This window comes from Eubalaena glacialis, chromosome 15 (genome assembly GCF_028564815.1).
Source record: "Eubalaena glacialis isolate mEubGla1 chromosome 15, mEubGla1.1.hap2.+ XY, whole genome shotgun sequence".
In the NCBI taxonomy this organism is placed as follows: Eukaryota; Metazoa; Chordata; class Mammalia; order Artiodactyla; family Balaenidae; genus Eubalaena; species Eubalaena glacialis.
In genome coordinates, this window is record NC_083730.1 from 43,410,536 (window position 1) to 43,424,824 (window position 14,289).

Sequence of the window (14,289 nt, forward strand, 5' to 3'; positions counted from 1 at the left end):
AAACCTAACTCAGATTCACCATTCCTCTGGAGTTGGTGTCCATGGTGATGCGTAAGTACAGGGCTAGACTCCCAAGGGGGGCGGGGCAAGCCACACATTTTTTTTTTTTTTTAATAAATTTATTTATTTTTGTCTGCATTGGGTCTTTGTTTCTGCACGCGGGCTTTTCTCTAGTTGTGGTGAGCGGGGGCTACTCTTTGTTGCGGTGTGCAATGCTTCAGTAGTTGTGGCACACGGGCTCAGTAGTTGTGGCTCACAGGCTCTAGAGCACAGGCTCAGTAGTTGTGGTACACAAGCTTAATTGCTCCGTGACATGTGGGATATTCCTGGACCAGGGCTCGAACCCATGTCCCCTGCATTGGCAGGTGGATTCTTAACCACTGCGCCACCAGGGAAGTCCCACACATTCTTGGACATAATTATACTCCTTGTGGTCTGTGTGGCTAATTGTGAGAGCTGTTGGTAAGCGGTACCAGGAGCCTCTCGTTCCTTTCAAACATGACGAACAATAGCCCTGCAGGACAGATGTTTCTTGTTTCTGGGTACAGTTTGATTCCAAAGCCTTAATCAGTCTCCTGCTACTTCAAAACAGCAGCCTCCAGGGCTGAGCCTCCCTCCATCAGATTGTCCATCCCCAAGTTCACGAAACACTCCTTCCACAATGAAAAGACTTAGTGGTTCATGAATACAGTGAAAGCTCCCCATGGTTCAGGTGTTGCTTAGTTTGAATGTGAGTTTAGAAACATCAGTATAGATGTACTTGCACTTTGTCTACAATTTAAAAACAAACATTTGAAAAGAAAAATCCCCAGGGTAGCAGTTTAGTTTTGCTCTGAATGTAGGGGGTGGATGAAATTTGTCATAGATGAGATGCAGGATGGGGGAGAAAAGTCCAACCTGAGATTTTTTTTTTTTGGTTGCACCTCGCGGCATGCAGAACTTCCCCCACCAGGGATCCAACCCGCGCCCCCTGCAGAGGAAGCACAGAGTCCTAACCCCTGGACCATCAGGGAAGCCCCATCCTGAGATTTTTATAGATTAAAAAATGTGATTTTTTTTTTAAAATGGAAAAGCGACCAATGGTATGATTCAAGACAAAACTATTGTAACATCTGTCAGAATTAGAAGTTGTTTTGCAGCATTCCACTATCTATCTTTTCTATCACCTACTAGTGTTCCGTATCTTTTCCCGTCAGATAACCAGTATCTCTGTGTCTCGCTAGACACTTACCCAAAGCTGCCAGCTGCTCCACCTTCACGCTGAGTGTAAAGCGCGATTCCTCTCAGAGGTGTTGGTGTTTAATAGATATTAATATTTTAAGTAAAAGAAATAAAGTTCCAGCAGTGGACTTTCAGAAATTACTTGCAGACAGAGAATCATCCCCCACCCCGCCAAGTTTTCCATAATAAAGACTGCAACAAACGGGACCCCCGAACTGCAGGCCAATGGCCAAGAGAGCCCTACCTGAGTACCCCATTTCCCAGCAGGAAGAAAAACTTACTTCTGCATTTCTTCATCTACGAAAGCAGTGGTGTTGGAAAATGATGAAACAATTCCAAATATAAAACTCTTACATGTCAAGTGCTGCACCAGGACCCGGGGATGTGGCGATGACTACGCATCCATCACCATCTCCAACCAGTTTATGTGCTGGGGAGGCCCACATGGGGGGAATTAAAGGGCAACCACAAGGATCCACCTAACTTGTCCTGGATGGGTGGACCAGTGGGAGGTGGTGGGAAGCAATGGTTAGGAGGTTAGGAAAGACTTTCCAAAACAATGTTTCTCAAATTTAATCCACAACAATGACACCTGTGGACCTTATTAAAGGAAAGATTCTGATGGATAATGTCTGGGGTGGAGCCTGAGCTTGGGCATTTATAAGATACTCCACTGGTCCCTGGAGAACACTTTGAGGGGTGGGGACCTAAAAGGATTAACACCTGTGGTAAGACAAAGGCTGGAAAATGCATCCCAGGCAAGGCAACCCAGGCAAAGGCATCCCAGGCAGTTTGAACTCACATTCAAACTAAGCAACACCTGAACCATGGGGAGCTTTCACTGTATTCATGAACCACTAAGTCTTTTCATTGTGGAAGGAGTGTTTTGTGAACTTGGGGATGGACAATCTGATGGAGGGAGGCGAAATATGGTTGAATGCGAACACAGACAATAAGAGCTTTACACAAAAATAAAAATAGATTTGTGATAGTTGCATGAAGGTGGTAAGATGAGGAGTGCTTCCCCTCACGCCCCTCCCTCATCTTCTTCAGACCCTCACTAATGAATTTGTTTCTGTAATGAATTTGTTATGTAATGAATTTATTAAAACAACAACAAAACAAATGAGTTTCTCCTCCATGGGCTGCGGGGGGTGGGTAGAATTCTGCACTGGGGTTCCTTTAACAAAATGACCAGGCAGCTTCTTCCAATCTTGGATTATGTGATTGTTTGACACCAAGCTACTTAGTAACTGATTACAACAATTATATAGCGATGTGCTTATGATGACAACATAAAAACGTGTTTTCAAAGGAATAATATTTTATTTTAAAAGTTAATTAAAAATACTGAAATGCGTTTTTATAACCCATTAGTAAATTTTTCCTGGGGAAAAAAATGCAGGAGGAATTGTATAGAATTCTGGCAGGAAAAAGCCTTGTGTCATTTGACTTCACAGAGCCATGAGTGGTACCCTGATGAGGAATTCATTGCTTGGTTCCCCAGGACACGTCGCTGTCCCCAGCCAGGAGGAGAACTTTAAGTTTCTGAGGCGAAGAAGGGAGAGTTGTGCTGGCCATGGACATCAAGCTGCATGTCTATGAGATATGTGCTCGATGGTTCCATAGATGGCACCGTTAAAATTACCACCACCTTTCTTCCAAATCAGGCGTGTTATAGGAAACCACATCATGTAATATTTAGTCAACTGCCAGCCGTGTCTGAAGCAGGTCACTAAACAAATCATATGACCACATCACCATACACGACACAGTCGTCATGAAAACCCACACATAAAATTATCTAATTTGATCCTTACAAGAATCTTGTGGGGCTTCCCTGGTGGCGCAGTGGTTAAGAATCCGCCTGCCAATGCAGGGGACACGGGTTCGATCCCTGGTCCAGGAAGATCCCACAGGCCGCGGAGCAACTAAGCCTGTGCCTCACAACTACTGAGCCTGCGTTCTAGAGCCCGCGAGCCACAACTACTGAGCCCGTGTGCCACAACTACTGAAGCCCACACGCCTAGAGACTGTGCTCCGCAACAAGAGAAGCCACCACAATGAGAAGCCCATGCACCACGACGAAGAGTAGTCCTCGCTCGCCACAACTAGAGAAAGCCCTCACGCAGCAACGAAGACCCAAGGCAGCCAAGAATAAATAAATAAATTTATATATAAAAAAAAGAATCTTGTGAGACAATTTCAGACCCCACAGTCTCTATTTGACAGATGAGGAACAGTTTGAGGGATGGTGATGAAGGATGTTAAGGTCTCCAAAATCACCCAGTCCCGTCAGCTGCAGAACTGGTTATAAACATCAGGCCTTATGATGTTCTCGCTCCAACATCCAGAATTCTTTCTATGATACAACCCTATAACTTCTAAAAAACAAGCAGGCAAGCATAGAGAAGGGAGGTTTTTGAACTCAAAAGGGATTAAGATCTATGGGACCTTTTAAATTACTTTTTAAAACTTAGAATTTCATAAGTGTAGTTTGGAATTTGCCATAGGTCCAAACTGTATGTCCTTTGCTCAGTTTTAGAGGAACCTAGGGATACCATGAATGTGTGGTGTTGGATTATAAATATTCTTATGTAAGTTGCAATAAATGAAGTAAAAAAGCACAAAAAAGACTTATTGGTGATTTGAGGGCCAGGAACTATTTGCCACCTAATTCATTCAAGGACAACCCAGAATGTTTTAATAGGCTGTTGAATTAGTTCTAGTGAGAGTCTTTTTTAAACTTACATTTGTCTTATTTTATTACATATGCTCATTATGAAACAATATTAGAAATGGTCATTTAGAATTTTCATATGAATAAAATAGAAATACAATAGTTGCCTATCTTGAAGATATTTGATCAAAATAAACCATTCCTTCCTGTGTGTTAACAGAAACAGTTTGTTAAGGATTATTGCAACGTGATATTAAACATAAAGACCAATTTATGGTGAAAAAGTGGATCCTTTAGCTCAGGGCTTCTCAAACTTTAATGTGTATACGAATCACTTATGGATCTTGCTAAAGTGAAGATTCTGATTGAGAAGGTCTGGGGTGGAGCCCAAAATTCTGCATTTCAAGGCATCCCAGGCGATGCTGACGCTACAGGTCCCAGTACCTCACTTGACTAGCAAGGCATCATTGGAATCACCTGAGATTGAACTTCAATCAACAATGTCCTGCGGACATGGTTGATGGGTTTCTCACGTTACCCCACTTGAGCTAACAATTTACCCATTAAAGTATCTGCTTTATTAAAAGGTCTGTGAAAGAATAGAAAGTACCTTAAGATATCTTACAAATAAAAAATTGCTAATTTTCGAGATCTGGCTTTACTTTTTATTTCCCTTCTTAATTAAGCAAAATGTGCAGAAAACTTCCGATAATGGCTTGATTTTTCTCTTTAGTAGGTGAAGGCAGCTCAGATATTTTATTACCCCAGAAATAGAGTCTCAGATCAGATATTTTACAGACCAGGAAAGCTAGTCATTTTGAGATTATGAGATAAAAGTAGGATTGTAAAATTCAGCAAAAACAAAAAGAGAAAACAAAAATAAAACAAAACTTCAATCAACCACCATCAAAAAGATGGGATGCCCAGTTAAATTTGAAATTTAGATAAAAGATTAATTTTTTCAGTATGAGAATACCCCATGCAATATATGGGACATACTTATACTAAAAAAAAAAAATCATTGTTAATCTGAAATTCAGATTTAAATGGGCGTCCTGTGTTTTATGCAGCAACCATTGCTAAAAACATTCCCTAGATTCTAACTTACATTTAGGTGTTAAGGGAGCAGATGCTGGGATGAAGAATTAACAGACCCACTGACAGTGTTGCTTAAACATTCCAACTGCACAGGGAATTGCTTTCTGGACTTGGCAATACCACATGAAGCACTTGGTTATTACTGCTGTTGATTCATGGAAATTCCTTTTAAGAGATTTGTGCCCCAAAGACCACACTTAAAAAAAATCATGATAGAGGGCAAGCTGGAAGTGAAGCTAACAGGAGTCTTATATCAATAGCTTCCTTTCTGGGGAAGGACCAGGTGGTGCAAAGCAGGAAAGTGTTTCTTCTAGTTGCCTGTCTTTTCCACTTCTGGACAACTGAAGATGCTCAGTGGGAAAATGGAGATAGTGGTTTCTTACACTCATGAGAAGTTCCTAGTACATCACATTTTGGCAAGTTGGTTAGATTTAACATTATCTTTGAAGGAAGGAAAGTGTAAGGTGATTGCAGGCACTCTCTCCCTTCTTGCTTATCAGTTGCTGAAAGCCGACTTTACCAGCTTTTAAAGACGGTAATTTAGTCCTCTGATTTCACTTTTAAGTATGACAGCCAATAAAAAGTTTCAGATACTTCAGCAAAAAAACCAGGAATTACCTCATTTTCCAGCTGCCTTTTCTTGCTTATTTTCCCTTCTACTGACTTCAAATACCAATAGTCATTCCTGCCATGATGTTTATAATTAACTCTAAGTTAGAACCAAGGTTTGTGGGTTAGCAAAATGCTTTTGAGTGTTTTGCCCCTGCTTAAGCAATTGACAACTATGAATTCCCTATTCTGGTAAAAATATAGTCAATCCAATTAGTTCCTAATTTTAGGAACTACTTTGGAGAGAACTATGAGTGATATATGTACGGCAGACACTGTATCAAACAAAATGTATTTCGTAAAAAAATTTAGTGAAATCTAAATGACGATTAGGGCGGAAAGTTAATTTCACTTGGACTAGTTCCTTACCCAGTCAGCACAGGAGTTAGACAATCTGTCTTGTGTTGTCCCCCTCCTCCCCTTCCCCAATTACTCCATCAGGAACACTAGTGGGTTAAGTTACCTTGGAAGTTAGTTACCTACAAGCCATTACTACCAATAGTCCTAGGATGGGATTAAATACACTTACGATTTGTTTTTGTTTTCAGAAATGATTTACCTGACCTCAGGCACCTCAAAATTTACATTACTTATAATGCAATGTTTGATTTTTTTGGTCTCTAAATTGCAGGTGTACTGATTCTGGAAGGGATGAAGAGGACACAAATTATATATAACCCTTAAAATTGCTCTGTTAATCTAAGTGAAACTCACTTGCAAATAGCCTGTGGCATTAACAAGTCATCAAAAAGAGGAAGTTCTCTTAACTGAAGGAAATTTTATGAGAGGCAACACTTACAGTAAAAAATTAAGACAAGTTCCTATCAATGTAGTTGTCCTTTCAAATATTCCTTCTAGAATCTTAAGAGTAATCTGTCCAGCCTTAAGCAGAAGGCATATAATTTGAATTTCTGGATCATAATCTGATCTGTTTTTGAATTTAGAAATTTCAAACTAAATTGTCCATGGCATACTGTCAGCCTTTAGTGCTATAAGTGACTATATGTATATCTGCTTATTACCTAATGATCATTGCCTTTGTAAGTAGCAAGCAATTTACCTTAAATGTATACTTTAGAAGAGTGGTGCTATTTCCCAAAGCAGCAAGTTTCCACATCATGTTTTAAGTGTATGAAGTGACAGTCAATGAAAAACATCTAAATCTGAATAGATCCTCAAATTATGCATTAATATACTAAACCAAATAAGACTACAAACGCCCTCCTAGGGTGGAGGAAAAGGAAGTTTCTACGGCTAAAGAATTGAGGCAAGCGTGACCATGGGCTTGTTGTCAGGGGTATGTTTTCCTATTTTCTAGAGCTCTGGAAACAGTGATGTAGCTCAATGTAAGTTAGTATTGCACTGTTTGGGCTGTTTAGGTTCAGAAGTTTTATGGCTGACCACATCACTAAAATTCAATATTTAGAAAATATTAAATAAATTTAATAAATAAAATATTATTTAGAAATGTACTGCTTTTGCAAATATACTCAACAGGGGAATAAATACACAGAAAAGGGGAATGTGAAACTAAACTATCTTTGGAGATTAGTTGACCTATGTTTGGAAACAAATTTTTTCCCCTTCTCTAAAGGGGAAAAAACCTGAAAAATACCAAGGTTTTCAGTGAGCAAATTCTCATTTAAAGCGGAAGTATATTGAGTTGGAATAAACCCAGGGTCTGCAAACCTTGACTGTAAGTATTCAGTAAATATTTCAGGTGTTGTGGCCCATACAGTCTTCAGTGCAACTATTCTATTCCACTGCAGCAGCACAAAAGCAGCCACGGACAACATATATGTGAGTAAGTATGACTGTAGTCCAACAAAACTATTTTGGACACTTAAATTTGAATTTCACATAATTTTCAAGGGTCCACAAATGTTTTTCTTCTTTTGCTCTATTTTCAACCATTAAAAAATACAAAAACCAATCTTAATTCATAGGCTATACAAAAAGAGACATTGGGTCATAGGTGGCTGATCCCTGATCGGGTTTGCTGATCTGTTGATCGACTCATGGGTTTCAACTCAACCTAAGCTTAATGCCATTGCATGAAGTTTGTCAGTAGTCATTTCTGAAGTGTGTAGATTATTAGGTTTGTTGGAAGCAAATTTACCGATAATTCTATTCTATGACGCTCCGGTGTAACAAACCACAATTTTGAATACTTCTCTTAAAATTTGTGGTTATAGACTTGGAGCAAAAAACTTGTGCAATTAACAGATTTGAAATACTTTAGCCAGATTGTCCTGATTAAGGAGAATAAGTTCACTTTAAACACTTAGGGTGGTTGCAGGTGAACATGTAAAAGAGTTGGGTTTGTTCTTCATGGTCTCCAGTAAGTGAATGCTGCTGAGAGCCTCCTGTGAATGGAATGTGCTGCCAGGAAGAGAGTGAAGCATCAGTTGAAGGGACTATTTAGTAAAGATGCTGTACAGGGCATTTAAGCTTTTGCTGGATGATATGACTAACATTTAAGAACCCTCATACAAGTTAAAAATTCTTACTTTGCTTATCTGGATAAGAAGCCAACGATGGCTCCAATTGTTTGGGGTTGGCCTAGTTCAAAGGTTGATAATTTGAGAATAAATGAGAGCATGATACAGGTGAAGAGTTTCTCCTACTTTAAGAAGGGATGATATAATTAGAACTGAGCTTGCCTACCCAAAACCTCCAGACAAGATTACATCAAAGCTAGTCAAGAAATGGCAGGATGATAGACCAGACCCTGGAAAAGGAGTGAGGGCTCCAGATTTCTCCCCACTTTGAAGATCATTTAATTTCTGGACCTGTGCTATTTGGCACTTGGGAATACTATCTACCCAGCTGTGTTTAGGCCCTGATAGGTTAATAAGATCAAAGGGCTATATAAATTTAAGGTAATAAGACTGGGTGGTTCTCATCTGTTCGCAAAAACTTCAGAGCTTCTAAAGTTGAGGCGATACCCTTTCTTTGTACCTCGCCCTCTTGGCCTACTTGTAAATATCACAGAGCTAGTTTTGTACTATCCTCTCATGAACACTTCCTGATTAATCTGAATTAGTCCCACTTTTCGAGACTATGTTTCAGCCTTTCAGTATCTTACACCTTCCCTAAAAGGAGTTGAAATTTCAGAAGTGCATTCCCAGAGAATTTTCTCAGCTACACAGAAATGAGAACGGGTTCATTTACATCATTTTGGCTTTCGGAAATTCTTATTAACATTTATTTTTGCTGGTATCCAGCAAGGAATACATCCAAATTTCCATTTTTAAATATGCTGGATATTTAAATACATTTGTGCTATTTTTAATGTAGGTAGAAGACAATAAAAGCTGTCTAACTATTAATCTGCCATTTATCCTACTCTGAAATAACTCTCCTAGCTTAATTAGTTCCTTTTGGAAAAAATACGTGTTTTTTCCATAATAATGGGTAGAGAGTGAAATTTTCATGAAGTGAATCTTGGATCCATGAGAGTGTAGTTAAGTATTATAACAATTATTAGTTATTCTCAGGATGCTAAATTGTTTTATGTAAAAATGTAAGCAAACAAATGAGCTACCATTTTATGGCTCTTAAGAACTGTAACAGAACTTTGGCTCCTGCATATCCAGAATGTCTGTCTTGGAAAAAAATAAAAATGAATGTACTCAGGATGCTTTGCTTATAAATATTCTCCCCACCTTCTGATAATGTTCAGTACAAACACAAAAGGCCTGTGCTCTGTGCTATAGGGGCTGTAGACATTAAAGGCCCCTTCTAGATAACAGAATACCAAGCAGGGTACATAGGTGTTATGAGGGGTTCAAATAAAGTTCAACAGCTGATGATATTGAATGCTTGCTATGTGCTAGGCATGGTTGTTCCCCCTTAAAGAAACTGAGAATGCAGAAGAAAGCATTTAGGCAAGAGAGTTATGATGATATAAAGAATAATGAGGAAAAGAGAGAGATAACTGAAGTTGATAGTAATAAAAATAAGTATTTCATAAACTGTGTACATCTATAAATAGGCTATCTTATTAGGATCATGCCTTGAGGATGATTTTTTTTTAAAGCAAGAAACCTTTGGTTAATAACATAAGATTCCTCGTAAAATGTTAGATGTAACCATTTCTATTTAAATAGATCCTTTAATTTACCTCTGAATGTGTAATCAAACAGTTATTTGACTTTTTTGTATTCAAAATTTGTTTTGCAAATTCATCCTCTCTGTCTCGCATAATTGAAATAACCCAAACCACTTTCCAACATTTCTTTTTTTCCTACATGCCTCCCACCAAGGAAATTACAAGACGTCTATCTAGTTGGCTTTGTGTCTCCTCTTCTAACAGGAGAGAGCTTTACACCAAGCGGGTAGGATAGGGTGCTGGAAAAGGGAGCGGCTCAAACAAGCAGACAGATTGTGATCAGATATTCAAAAGTGCTTTCAAAGGAGTGGAGTAGTGGGTGTCAATAAGCTACTCCATGTAATTACTTCCTATTCTCGGGATCCGCCTTTGAGTGCAGGCTTCTGACTCACCAGGCTGCTCCAAGTTAGTTTCTGCTGGGTTTCCCCACTGCCTGCTACACGTGAATCACCTCTGGAATGAAGTTTCTACGTATCCTTAACAACCATGCAGAAACCAGGCACTGACAGTGAACTTCGATCTTTCTACTAGGGTAGATCTTCGATCTTTCTACCAGACCCTAGGCTGAGAGGGTGAAAAATGATGTGGCAGGTACCACCGCCAGCCAAGCTGCCAGATGACAGTCCCCCCCCCACCCCGACCCCAGGCATTCGTCAGCAGCACTCCAGTTTCAGCGTGGTTTTCCCCACCCACCCAGGTAGTTAAACTGGCATCTTGTCTTGCAGCTTGCAGCTGCCGGCCACTGAACTCTGCCCTTGCCTCACTGGTTCTCAAATTTGGCTGCACAATGGAATCACCTGGAGATTAACACACACACACACACACACACACACACACACACACACACACACACCACACCACAACACAACCCCAAACCTCACTGTCATCTCAAAACAGTCTAATTTAAATGGGTTGGGATGACATATGGACATAAGGATTTTTCAAAGTTCCCCAGGCAGCAAAATTTGGGAAACTTTGCGTTGAAGAAGCATTGTCCTTCCCATGCAAGTGTAACTTGCCAGTTGATCTTACCTAACGACCACTCGGTGGGCTCCCAAACCCCCTATCTTGGAGATCTACTGACAGCCCCTAACCGGTATCTTAATTAATTTGGCAGCAAAGAACGCTAGCAAAGCAAGGGTCATTTCCAGAATGGAAGGTTGGCAAGGACCCCTGCCCCTGCCCGCCGCCCCCCCCTTGCTAAAAACTAAGCTAAATTTAGTGCTTAAGCGAAGTATCTCAAACGTTGCTATTCTTTCGGTTACCTTTTGATCTCTGTTCTGTTTCATTCCACAGTGTCTTGTTCAGCAAAGTTGGAAGGCTCGGGTCCTTCAGATTAGAAGCAGGTGCTGCGTCAAACCTCAATCGAGAGGGGACTGCACTCTTCACCTCGCTGGGACCGAACCGCCGCGTCGCAGTGCGGCCCCCAGGGCAGATACTATGCTAATCAAGAAAGTTCTTTCGTCTCCTCGCGGGCGGGCGGGTGCAGGTTTGAACACTTAACCCTTGATTTTACGTGACTGCACTACAGTGCGTTTAATGACCTCCTCTTGCCTAGCGGGTCTGGACCACATTCCATGTTTTTGGAAAAGAAGAGGATGTGCGCAAGAGATGGAGAAACCCGCAGGGAGGGTACAGCAGTGTTGGCTGGTGCCCGGGTGAAGGGACGGCTGTTTGGAATATTCATTACTCCACGCGCTACTGGCCCAGCGAGGACTAGCAGAAGGGGGCTGGGGGTTAAGACAAAGGCTCCTCCTGATCAAATGGCTGCAGCGCCCCTGCCTCCGAGGTTACAGCTCTGCCCTCTGCACTGGGCGGCCCTTGGCACGGGACTGGCAAAGTGACTCAAGGGGGTGACCTAGTCCACTGGCCCTTTCGGGGTCTGAAAGTCTCATGACCGAGCGCTCCGGGTTCAGAGGGGAGGGTCTTTCTGTGCCCACCCCTCCTGCCCGCCCTTTGTGGGATTTCTGGTCACGGCCCAGCCCTTTGAAGGGTGGACTGAAGAATTTCATACGCAAACAGAATGGGGAGTCGCGGAGTAGCTCCCGCCCTGAGCGCAGGGTGCCCCTTGCAGAAATCCACTTGAGATCAGAATAATAACCCGCTCTCTTTCCCACCCACCCGGCTCCCGCGTCCCGGGCGCCGGGAGCACAAGCGAGAGCCGGAGTCGGAATGCAGAGGTGGGGCTGGTCTTCGCTGGAGAAGCCCTGGGGGCGGCAGCTGGGCTGGGGGGTCCAAGGTTTGATCCCCAGCCGGCTGTCGCCCGTGCGCTGCACTTCCTGGTCTGCCCCGAAGCGCACAGCCCCTGCCAGCGCCCCTAGTTCTCAGTCCCCGCGCCCCAACTCTGTCGCCTTGAGGTCCGCGCGCTACGGGCGCGCACTCGCAAGACCCCCTCCTTCTCCAGCGCCAAGAGTCCTGGCCAGCCCGGCTCTCACCCCCCGAGCCGGTCCACTTTGCCTCTGCCAGCGTGGCAGCCCTGATTCCCTCCCCTTTCCCGGGGTGCGCAGCTCTGGGGCCCCGAAGGAGGGATGCGGCCCGCAGGAGCGCGGCGGGTGCACACCCGGGGGCCGCGGCGCCGACCCCTGCACAACTTCTTGCTGGGCTTGGAGACCCCCGGTCCCGCCGGCTGAGCGACGGGCGGACCGCAGCCCCTCGGCGGCGGAAGGAGGCGCGGCCAGCGTCTGCCCTGGGAGGGACTGCGCCAGGACTGGGGGTGTCCGGGTACGCCAGGGCGGTACCGCTTTAAATGCACTTGACTCACCTGCTCCGGCGCTGTCGCCTCCTTCCTCTACTGACAGCTGGGGGCTTTGTTTTCTCCACCCACCCGGCCGGTCGCGCTCCGCCCCCTCCGCCACACGTGACTCGCCGTCTGCCACCGCCGCCGCCCGGCGGGGCCACCCGTGAGAGCCCGGCCAGGGCCACCCCTTCCCGGGGGATGCGGGGTGCAGGTGGGGACCGCCGCCACCGAGAGGCCTGGGCAGGTCCGAGGCGACCTGCCGGCGGGTCAGTCCCTAACGCTGATTAGGGCCCTAGGAAGCCAGGGTGAGTTGGTGACAAGGAATAAAGTGGCAGCCGGTGAAAGGAGCCGAACTGTTGGGCCCCAGCCGAGAGGGAGGAGGCCGGCGCGGCTCAGAAAGGGGACTTAAGAGGCGACCCCACACCCTGAATTAAGTACCTGTAACTGGGGGCCTGCACACCAACCGGCTTGCATCTGCTTTTTACACCAAGTGTTTGTACTCATACCTGGGGAACAATGGATACTGCGGAGCAAACTAGTTTTGTCTTGAACATTATTAATTGAACTAGGCAATTCTAAGCTGAACAATATGATAAAGTAATAAATAATAGCAAGTTCTACTGAGGCTTGAAATCTGCTTGTTGGTGCTGGTTGATATTTGGATTCTATTTGGAAAATGGAATCAGGCTGGAGACGCTAACTCCAGATTATTGATGTGGGCACTTGTCCATTTGGAAGAGCACGGAGTTTTAATGAAATGAATTGAGAAAATGTTCTGGCTTCAGGACCCAGCTCCGTATCTGCTGCTTTTGGAAGTGGTCCTGACTGTTGCTGATCTCCAGTGTTTGAAACTGCAAGAACCTGTTGTCTGAATCCTTCCTTTTGCCCTTGGAGAACACACACATACCTTTGTTCTCCCCCAGATTGCAACTCAGGGGAAAGCTTGTCCCCATCTCCCCAGCATCCATTAAAGTGAGGTCTGCAGAGTGGAGTGACTTTGCTCTGTGCTTCCCAAACTTTAATGTGCAGAGGGATCACCTGGGGGCCTTGTTAAAACCAAGTTCTGTCTGAGTGGGTCTGAGGTTGGACCTGAGAGTCTATATTTTTGCAAACTCTTAGGTAACATCAGTGTTGCTGGTTTGAGGACCACACTTTGAGTAGCAAGGTTCAGAGCACCCTTTTGGCGTTGGCCAGCCTATTTTGAGTCATGACTGAACCACTTAATAGCTTTGTGACTTTAGGCATTTTCTTTTCTTCCTTCCTTCCTTCCTTCCTCCCTTCCTCCCTTCCTCCCTACCTTCCTTCCTCCCTCCCTTCCTTCCTTCCTCCCTCCCTCCCTCCCTTCCTTTAAAAATATTTATTTATTTATTTGGCTGTGTCAGGTCTTAGTTGCGGCATGTGGGATCTTCGTAGTGGCATTCGGGATCTTCAGTTGCGGCATGTGAACTCTTAGCTGCGGCATGCATGTGGGATCTAGTTCCCTGACCAGGGATGGAACCCGGGCCCCCTGCACTGGGAGCACGGAGCCTTACCCACTGGACCACGAGGGAAGTCCCTAGGCAAGTTTCTTAACACTTAAGCCTCCACAGCTGTAAAATAGGGATGATCCAACTCAATCTTGAAGATTAAGTGAGAAAACCCATTTAAAGCACCTAGTGTAGTGCCTGGCACACAGACCTAGGGTTTAACAAATGTTAGCTAATTAGCTCTTGGGGGCATCCTTGCGGGAGCAAAGCTGGCACAAAGTCCAACATACCAGCAGGGGGAGCAGTGTGTGAAATGGGCTCAGGGGATGAGGCAGCCTGCCCGAGGGTAAGTACTCTATGCCCA

At 43.9% G+C, this 14,289-nt stretch overlaps 1 protein-coding gene across 2 annotated transcripts in view; it reads right to left on the minus strand.

Moving 5' to 3' along the window:
- MAPRE2 (microtubule associated protein RP/EB family member 2) overlaps positions 1-12,511 on the minus strand; it is a 161,656-nt gene extending 149,145 nt beyond the window's left edge. The window contains exon 1 of one of the 2 annotated variants that reach the window (XM_061169576.1): positions 12,484-12,511. Coding sequence is in view for 1 of the 2 variants with exons in the window: in XM_061169575.1 (XP_061025558.1) it covers positions 10,988-11,011 (24 nt within the window). In the remaining variant the exon portion in view is untranslated. Of the gene's footprint in view, positions 1-10,987; positions 11,091-12,483 lie in introns of those variants that run through there. The other variant, XM_061169575.1, reaches the window with a different exon arrangement.
- Positions 12,512-14,289: the final 1,778 nt, after the last annotated feature.